At 44.3% G+C, this 10,162-nt stretch overlaps 1 protein-coding gene across 1 annotated transcript in view; it reads right to left on the minus strand.

The window, feature by feature from the left end:
* The window catches only part of LRGUK (leucine-rich repeats and guanylate kinase domain containing), a 102,004-nt gene that overhangs the window by 30,914 nt on the left and 60,928 nt on the right, over positions 1-10,162 (minus strand). The window contains exons 14-15 of the mRNA XM_010831655.1: positions 8,182-8,383; positions 7,385-7,480 (exon numbers count right to left, since the gene is read on the minus strand). Of these exons, the coding sequence (XP_010829957.1) occupies positions 7,385-7,480; positions 8,182-8,383 (298 nt within the window). The remainder of the gene's footprint in view (positions 1-7,384; positions 7,481-8,181; positions 8,384-10,162) is intronic.

A 10,162-nucleotide genomic window follows, 5' to 3' on the forward strand; every position in this document is an offset into this window, starting at 1 on the left:
CAGGAGTTTGGGCGTAGGCCTCCGACTCTGGAATGGAGCAAGGACCCGGGGCTGGGGCAGCCTGGTGGGAGCCAGCCGGCTTCTGGGAGGCAGAGTCACAGGTTCCCCCCTATCCTGCGTCTGCTGGGTATCTGTTGAGTCCTGGGGATGTGGCATTTCTGGGTAAGGTGTGTCGACCCGGGCAACTTCTGCTTTGGGGGCGCCCTCCTCGGGAGGTTGTTGAGAGCCTCCCGGAGGTGGTCCAGGCCTCACCTCGTCAGGGCCGGAGAGATCTCTGGGAGGATCATGGTGGGAGCTGCTGGCCTGCAGGCTGGCCGACCTGGTTTCCCCCTCCTGGATTCCCTGGGGGCTTAAGGATGCTGGGTCAGATCCCTGTGGAAGTTCAGAGCAGGGAGGGCTGCTGGGGGTTACTCTGGCCTCCCCTGATTCTTCATCCTGATCCAGCTGAGGGCTCTGGGCTGGCGGTGGGTCAGGATGCTGAAGAGGCCCTTGGGAAGGAGTGGTGGCAGGCTGCCCCTCTTCACCTGCTTTCACCTCGGATGTCTGGGCCTCATTCTCAGGTGGATTTGTGGTTGCTGTTTTTGAAGAAAGAGCTGATTGTTGGGCATCACCTTCCTTCCGGTCTGGGGATAAGTCTTGGGCCTTTTGGAGACCAGGCGCTGATGGGCTGGGCTCTGCAGGAGGCTGAGCGCTGACCTGGCTCTCAGGAGAAAGCCCCTTTTGAGGGGCTGCTCCCTCCTGAATCAGCTCCTGGTTCTGGGAGGGAGCGAGGCTCTGATTTTCAGGGACCTTTGTGGGGATCTGCATTGCAGAGAGATGCTCTGTTACCTGGCCATCTGCTTGCAGTTTCGCCAAGCGCCTTGGGGATGGAACCAGGTGTGCTGGCACCCCAGAGGCAGTCTTCTTGCTAGAGGGAGCGCCTGCTTTAACATAAAAAGAAGTTAGCTAAAAAACATCTTAACAATGTAACTTTAGAAATTAATAACCAAAACTATCTTTCCTTTTTTTGTTGATGCACATAGGACCTTGAAAAGAATAAAATTACACATATAGAAGAATTTAACGATCCTTTCTCCTTGGTATACTAAGTGCGTAGAATTCTCTTATTTAATGGAATCAGAGCAATTTGGGGGCTTCTCATGTGGTGCTAGTAGTAAAGAACCTGCCTGCTAATGCAGGAGACATAAGAGACGCGAGTTCGATTCATGGGTTGGGAAGATCCCCTGGAGGAGGAAATGGCAACTCATTCCAGTATTCTTGCCTGGAGAATCCCACGGACAGAGCAGCCTGGCGAGTGACAGTCCATGGAGTCGCAAAGAGTCGGACACGACTGAAACGACTGAGCACGCAGAGTAATTTTTAGTCAAATGAAAGCATAAACATTTACGAATAAACATGAAGAGGCTTCTTCACAGAACTGACATTTATATTCAGGTCTGAGAATGGGCCAGAATATTTTCTAAATGAATGACATTTTCATTTCACCAGCTTAGAGGTCAATGCTGCTTTTCACAGTAGAAACTAGAGGATGGACAGCTAGGCTACCAAGTCTGATTGGTTTCCTTGTTCAGTGGCCTGTTTCCTTGTCCCATAAAGAAATTGTGAGCTCTGTAAGGAGTACCTAGCAAGGTGCAGAAGCTCAGCAGGCACTCAGTAAGTGAGTGATGAATGGAAGGAGGAAAGAAAGAATAGATCCAGTGGGATCTCACAAGACGCCATGGCTCAGGGACATTGCACCTGAGGCTCCACCGTCCAAGCTGCTACTCATCCCCACTCCACCCCTCCACCCCCCCAGGGCAACCTCTTCCCTCCAGATCCACCCTGGCTTCAAAAGTGACTCTCAGAGGCCAACATCCATGCCGATGTTGCAGAGGGGGGATGCCTTCTTCAGTCACCTGCATGAGAGCACGTGTGAGTCTGGTCTCCTGGACACAATCACCTCAGCAGGCTCTTGTTCAGGATAGAACCCCTGGTGTATCCTGGTGGCCCGTGGATCACTGTAACCCAGTCCTTAGGACACGGCTCTGAAAGGTTAGTGGTCAGAGGCGGCACACCAGTCTGGAACAGCCTTCAAGAAACCAGCCTCAGCTGACCCTGGGGGAGACTGGCTACTCAGAGGCCAAACCCAATCAGACCTCTGAGGGGAGCCCAGAGCAGTCTATCTCCAGGAGCCAGCTGGGCTCCTGGCCACCAGTCCCTCTCCTCCCACAACACAGGAGGCTTTCAGACCACTCCGGGTTCTCTCTGAACCTCCTGGTCTGGGTGTGCACCCCGAGTGTCCAGACAAGTGAGAGGTAACCAGGGAGGAAGGACAGGGGGAACAAGGAAAATTTTGCCATGTGGTGGGTTTTCTGAGGGGCTGCCCTGTTCATCATTCTTAACATCCTAGTTTATAACAGTTATAAATTAAAATACGAACTTAGTCAAGAAACAAGGCTAAAATAAAAGAACAGTAAAAAAAATATCTAGAATAGGCAGGTTCATAGAGACACCCAGTAGATTAGAGGTTACCAGGGCCTAGGGGTGGGGGTGTTGGTTATTGTTGAACGGGTATAGAGTTTCTATTTAGGGTGACGAAAAATACTTAAAATAGGTAGTAGCTATGGTTTGCAACATTGTAAATATAAATAATACCTTTAAGGCGTACACTTAAAATGGTTAAAATGGCAAATTTCATGTTGTTTTTTTAAACCACAATAAAAAGCATTAAAAAAAAAAACAGAAAATTCTAAGAATGGTGAAATCCAATGCTGAAAGTTCTTTGAGCCCTCCTGGTTTCCAATAATCAGATACACAAAGATTTTTCCACCCCACTTTCACAATTTAACCATTACAATTTAACCATATAGCTTGGCAAATGATACCAGGCCCCTCATTAGAGATAAAGGCACCACTTTACGGACTAGTAAATTGCTCAGTTTTCCCCTTTTTAGACTCATCATCGCCATCATCATTCTTCTCTATCATTAGTCAGAATCTTGAATAATGATTTTCAAATGAAATGTTGTTTTATGACCTCTGTAGTGAGAACTCAGGGTGGTGGTTGGATCAGCTTTTTAAAAGCTTTACTGGAAGTACTGACAATTCCAGAAATCACTTGTAAAGAGACAAATGGAGAGAAAAGACATCACATACACTGGGTTGTGAATATAGTGAGTTTTCCCTTATTTTATAGACATTATATTGTTTACTCAGGATTTTTTAACCGTCTTGGTTTTAGAAATGAATATTACCTGCATTGTTGTGGGGGGAGGAAGGCAATTCTGTACCTTAATTGATATAGGATGGCATCATCGACTCAATGGACATGTGTTAGAGCAAACTCCAGGAATAGCGAAGGGCAGGGAAGGCTGGTGTGTTGCAGTCTATGGGGTCGCAAAGAGTTGGACACAACGGAGAGAGGGAACAACTAAAGAACTTGAAGGTTTACAATTACTCTGTGCCCAAAGTTATTATTTTATATTTACATGTATTAAATGAAATTTAATTAGTCTCTCCTCCAGTGAAGGTTTGCACTTGTGGGTCCAGGCTGATGGGCTGCTATACTCAGAAATGATAAACACTGGACTTACTTTGTTCACTTCATTCCACTCTCATCATTAAGTGTAGAATTTAAAATTGCATTCTCAAGTACAAATAAGTAACATGAAGTTACTAAAGATAAAGCTATGTATTAGCAATTCAGATGTTTGGCAATCATTTTCTGTTTGCATTGACACAGGATCACTGCTTCTATGAAAACACCATTGGCCATCAGGTTTTTGTCTGCAGTGAAGCTGACCGTATAGATGGACGGTTTAGGCCCGTTGTGGAAAACCTCAGCTCTGGAAGAACATATTTTAACGTGTTCCAGAATGTTATATATAGTTTTTTTGCGTTTTGCTTCTTAGAAATGGGAGTTCTAATCAAATTAATGATTATTGGTGAAAGTTTGAATGCAAAACTGAGGTTTCCTCTTTCCAGTCCAATTTTTTAATTGTTAAGGCAAAATTGGCGTCATAGAATCTTAAATATTTTTAATTTCAATTTCTTACCTTTGACAGCTCAATTATACATGAAAGTGATTCCACATACTAAAATTATGGAGTTTTGCTTTTCAGGATCCCATTTACATGCATGAAAGTAATGAAAGTCTTTATATAGACATACCTAAACCACAGAACTTTAACTCAGAGTGACCCAGCCCAGAAGGGAGGCCGAGAATTGTGAGCCAGCCGAGCCTGTGGCAGTGACCCTTCTGGGGCTCTGGACCCTTCTCAGGGAGTCACATGGTTCACCTTAAGGTGATTATGGCTAGGCCTTGCTCTCCCGCCGGGAACCTGTTACCATCTGCTCCACGCTCCCTGGTGCGCACCTCACCGCCTGGAGACTCAGAGGGGCCGCTGGCTCTACTCTCGGGCCGCTGGAGACAATGTATAAGCTTCTTAATGAGGACTATGTTAATTAGAATTTTTAAATACTTGAATAATATCTGGCCTCCACAAAATCACTTTATGTGCAAATTTATCCTTAAACCATTAGCTGAAAAAAGTACCTTCTTCCACAGATGAACTGCATAAACCAAATAGAGTGTTTGGCTTCTAAAGAAAATATATCAGTTTCCAAATAGTAAGCCTGTCAGAGCAACTGGGGTCTATCAAGGCCAATGATTTGATATAATGAGTACAAACCCTCCCATCTACTATTAAAAGCTGGGGCTCTATTAGTCAATAACTGGATGGCCCGATTTCTGGTAGTAAATGTATCTGAGAGTGAGAACACTTTTACAAGTTCCATAAGTCATACTTTTCATTAAATCAGACAGGTCTAACCTAATTAGTCCAAATAAATGAAGTTTCACAAAACTGTTTAAAACAGAAGTCTATTTCCTTATGCACACATTATCTGGTCTATTAATTTGCCAAATGGCACACTGCAATCAACCATCAGTGTTCCTGATGGCTGCAGAGTAAGACGAGCTGTGTGTGGGGGGGTTTTGGGGGGCTGGCCACATCCCATCGCCCGGGGTGCTAAGTCCTGCTCAGCAGTCACAGTTTAGAGGTGCCCTTGGGGCTGCTGTGTCTCGGTTGCTCGGAACTGCTCAGGCTCAGGGGACTGACTCATGGTTCTCCCAACCCATGAGGGGCTGATTTAAAAGCCAGAAACACCAACTTATTAATTTACAATGGGAGATGGGCCTGGTGCAGGGATGGGGCAGGGTGCTCTCACCTAGGGGACAGCCCCATAGGGACAGGTCCACGCAGGGGACCAAATTAAACATTAGAGTTTGCTGGGCTGCTAGCAAAGATTTAAAGCAAAGGGAGCCATATTTCCTCAGGAGAAACTTACATGGAGCTTCTATGGAAGCCTCACAAGATAACACTGTACAACTGGATAGGCGAAGCTTTCTAAAGAACAGAGCCTGACGCAGAGGCGGTGGCCAGGCAGGGTGGACCCTGCCCACCCCTCATTGGACGTGCCCCTCCACGGACTGATTGAAACCTTCCCTCCTCCAGGGGTGCCCATTTTCTCAGCGTGCACGCTGGTCATTATATGTTGGGTGCCACCATTTTCACACCAATCTCATTCAGGGATTCCAAGGGCACCTCCCCTCGAGAAAGTGTGTAGAGTTGCAAAACAACGCAGTTAGTTTGAACTTTGGCAAAAACCATGACCTGACATGCTGCTGGCTGGCCAGGACGCAGCCCGGCCAGCAAGATCCTACTGGGCAGGATCATAAAGACCAAACCACACGACAGACTGCCTGAGCATTCATAAGCATGAAGGCAGGTCAGTCCATCGAAGAACTTCTTTCATGAGGGCATTCTTTGATGATGATGATAGTAAAATACATGTAACCTAAAATTTGCCATCGTCACCATTTTTAAATGGATGGTCCAACAGCATTAAGTACACTCACACCATTCTCCAGCCGATCCCCAGAACTCTTTCCATCTTGCAAAACTGAAACTCTGACACCGTTAAACAACACTCCATTCCTCTCTCTCCCCCAGCCCCTAGCAACCACCCTCCTCCTTTCTGTCTCTATGATTTGTCTAGTCTGGGTACCTCATATAATTGGAATCATGCAGTATATGTGTTTTTGTGGCTGGCTTATTTAACTTAGCAGAAGGTCCTCAAGGTTTATCCATGTTGTGGCAGGTGTCAGAATTTCCTTCCTTTTTAGGCTGAATCATATTCTATTGTGTGTACAAACCTTCATCCACCAATGAATGCTTGGGTCACCTCCACTTTTTGGCTATTGTGAATAATGCTGCTGTGAACACGCAAAGACATCTGTGCAAGACCCTGCTTTCAGTTCTTTCGGGTATATACCCAGCAGTGGAATCACAGGATCAGATGGTGTTTCTAATTTTAATTTTTTTGAGGAACCACCATACTGTTTTCCGTAGCAGCTACACCATTTTACATTTCTAATTTCTCCACATCCTTGCCAGCACATTTTCTATTTTTTTTTTTTTTTCATGGTAGCCATCCTAATGGGTGCGAGGTGGACTTGGGGGAAAACTGTTAAAGACATCTCAAAATACTCATGTACTGAAATTCTAAGTTAGGGCTTTAGAATTCCTAGATTCCAAGGAGAGGCACTCACATATCCCATTTTCTTTGCTGCGTATGATTCATGAAGCAGGTGGGGAGGATTAACTCCATCTAACAAGAGGGCAAACTGAAGCTCAGAACAGCTAAGCAGCCTGTCCCAGATGGCAGCCGGGCCAGGACCACTCTCACATTCTCTTCCATTATTCTCTGATGGGCCGCATTTTGAGGACTAGAGCAGCGCAAACAAAGAGGGAAATAATCTCTTGGATTGAACAATGCTGTCAGGCAGAACACCACCCCAGCCCCTGAGAAGCCAAACTTCCAGAAGGCTGAGTTCTGAACCATGGGACTGACCTATATCTAACTAGTACCAGCCTGCAAGGTACTGCCCAGCACATCCTTAAAGGACAGTCCTCTGCGATCCATTATGGTCACCTTGACAAACAGAGGGACACATCCAGAGGGGCTGTTTCACACAATTTGTTTGTGGGGACAGTAACCCCAGAGGAAGGACAGGGATTAAAGAGTAAGAACCAGCTTTAGAGGACTTCCCTGGTGGTCCAGTGTCTAAGACTCTGTGCTCCACTGCAGGGGGCCCAGGCTTGATCACTGGTCGGCGAACCAGATCCCACGTGTGACAACCAAGAGTTTGCATGCCACAACTAAAAATCCTGTGTGCCACAACTAAGATCTGGAACAGCCAAATATGCAAATAAATTTGTTTCTTAAAAAAAAAAAAAGAAACTAGCATTAGCCTGGTTGATGAGTCCTCAAATAACAACCGATAGATTTGTTTCCCTTTCAACACAAAATAAGTTTTGGCACAAAAGGGACAGGACCGTACCTGTGGTTGGAGCCAAACTCTTGGCAGTTACCTCAGAAAATCCAAGGTATTCTCTAATGAGCTGACTCAGCTTTTGGTAGGCAACATCCAGATCATCTACAGCAGAGGAGAGAATTTACTTTAGCAACAGACGTATGTAAAAACAGCCAATCTGTGGCAATAATTTTTTAGCTAGATCTAACTGCATGAATATCGTGGTAGGCAGAATTCTAAGACCCAGTGACACTTCACCCTTGCTTAATTACACACACACACCTTGAGTGTGGGCAGAACCTGTGAATCTGATGAGCTATGACTCCCGTGGTTATGTTAGGTTATATGGCATAAGGGACTTTTGCAAATGTAATTAGGGTTATTTTATTAAGATCCTAATAAATAATTTACTGTCCTAATAATAAATATCCTAATAAATAATTTATTATCCTAATAAATAATTAGGGTTATTTATGAGTTTGGGCTAATCAAAAAGGAGATTATCCAGGTGGGCCTAATCTAATCGTATGATTCCCCATAAAAGGAGGTTTTCTGTCTGGAGAAGTATGAGGACACTCGAAGCAGGAGGAGGAACTTAATGGGCTGTTGCTGCCCTGAAAGTGGAGGGGCCACATGCACACAACCTGAGCACAGTCTCTAAAAACTGAGGGTCACCCTTGTCAGCCAGCCAGCCAGCAATCAGGAACCGCAGTCCTACAACCGTAAGAAACTGCCTTCAGTCAACAACAAGAATGTACTTTGGAGCAGGTTTTTCCCCAGTGATCTTATACTTCAAAAATAAAACTTTGCTGAAAGTTACTTACCTGCATTGATTACTGCATCAAAGTATCCTGGATATTTCTGGTTAATTTTAATATAAAGGTCCACTCTGGAGACAGCAAATTCAATCTCTACACGACTGAATAATCCTTTTCTCCTCAAGTAGCCCTCATATTTTTGCTTGTCCATGGGTACCACTAGGATATATCGAGGCTCAAAATAGCAATGTTTTAAACTTCTTACACCCTATGTATTTAAATAAAAGATAATAAATTAGAAACACAGATACAATTTAGAAATCATTTAGGGAATATGTGACAACATAGGCTTAATAAGTAGTGTTGTACTGAAGAATTTGTTTACTCTGTATAATTAGCTATTATTTTCCTCAGGATTGGATTACTTCTGTTTGTGTACCAAATATTACATTATCATTAGAAAAATAAGAATTCATCCTACCTGGTTATCCTTTAACAGTTCTAAGGAACATTACTGTTAAAAAAGAAAATTGCTAGAGACAAATAGGTATGCTCACAGAATACTGCATATTTATAACTGAAAAGCAGTTTCAATTCTACTTTTCAAAAGGCATCCTTGCAGCCGCAGGAGACAGAGATCTTACCAGAGAGAAAGGCTCCTCTGTTTCCCCTTTGTCACCAACTTGGTGCCTTCCTGTTCCTAAACCAGCAGCCTGGTGGTTGGCTGGTTCCTATTCCATCTCATGGGCTGTACCCAGAGCACGGGAAGGCCAGGCTCCTGATACCCTGATAACCAGGAGCCCACACGAAGCAGGGAAGCGGCGGTAGGTAGCAGCGCTCTGAGGAACCAGGGGCCTGGGTCAGGACTGCAGCTCGCCGGCCACCGTGACTCTGTGCCAACTCCTCTGTGAAATGGAAGTTCTTTCAAATGGACTCTGAAGTTCCTTCCATCTCAATCCAACCATCAGTAGTTTAACTCAGTGTTCAAAATCTTTGTTTTTAAAAATTCAAGGGGAAGAAATAGAGACTCTTTAAAAAAAAAAAAAACAAAAAACAATGTCTAAAAGCGTCAATGACAAGGAGAGTTTGGAAGAAGGATTTAGCTAGGAAGAACCAGGAATAAAGCCTGGTTTATAGACTCAACCTCCTGGAAATGAGTAGGAGGAAGCTCTCAGGGAGGAAGAAAGTAAAACAGGAGCCAGAACTCAGAACCACTGAGCTGGAAAAAGGTGGACACTGGAGCTGTGTCTGCACTCAAAGATGCATACTTTTTGTGTCTGCCTTGTTCAAGGAAGTCATTTTCTGGGAAAGGTCTTTGTTGTTGTTGCTCTGGCTAATTAGCATAGAAACAAAGTCAACCTTAAGGATGAACAACCAATCAATTGCAGGAAGATAAGAACTGTAGGGTTTTAAAGTTAGGAAAATTTCTGAGGTGGAAGAAACTTGACCAGTCTCACTGAAGTGAGGCAACACTTATCTCCTGGATGGTAGCCCACCAGGCTCCTTTGTCCAAGGGATTCTCGAGGAATATGGGACCAGGTTGTCATTCCCTTCTCCAGGGGATCTTCCAGACCCAGGGATTAAACCCAGGTCTCCTGCATTGCAGGTGGATTCCTTTATTGTCTGAGCCACCAGGGAAGCCCTTGTGGGGACTAGACCAACACAAAAGACCAAAAAGGAATCACAGTCTCCTGCTCTTCAAAGTCAGAGAGGAAAAAATTTAAGGGAGGGGTAATCAATAGTAACAGAATACCTGACCCCTAGATTTTGTTTTCTGTGTGTTTGGTGTAATGGGATCCTTTTTATCATTTTTTTTCTTTCTGACTAAAAAAATGTTACACTGTCAGAAGGTAACTTGGAAAAAAAAAATCAACTGTATTTGAAGATCTCAAATATTTAATATAACTACATATTTTTTAAAAACAAATGCATACATCTGCCGGATTGTCAAAAAAGCAAGAGAGTTCCAGAAAAATATCTATTTCTGCTTTCTTGACTATGCCAAAGCCTTTGACTGTATGGATCACAATAAACTGTGGAAAATTCT

The sequence above is a fragment of the Bison bison genome, unplaced genomic scaffold (genome assembly GCF_000754665.1).
Source record: "Bison bison bison isolate TAMUID 2011002044 unplaced genomic scaffold, Bison_UMD1.0 scf7180017864530, whole genome shotgun sequence".
Classification (NCBI taxonomy): Eukaryota; Metazoa; Chordata; class Mammalia; order Artiodactyla; family Bovidae; genus Bison; species Bison bison.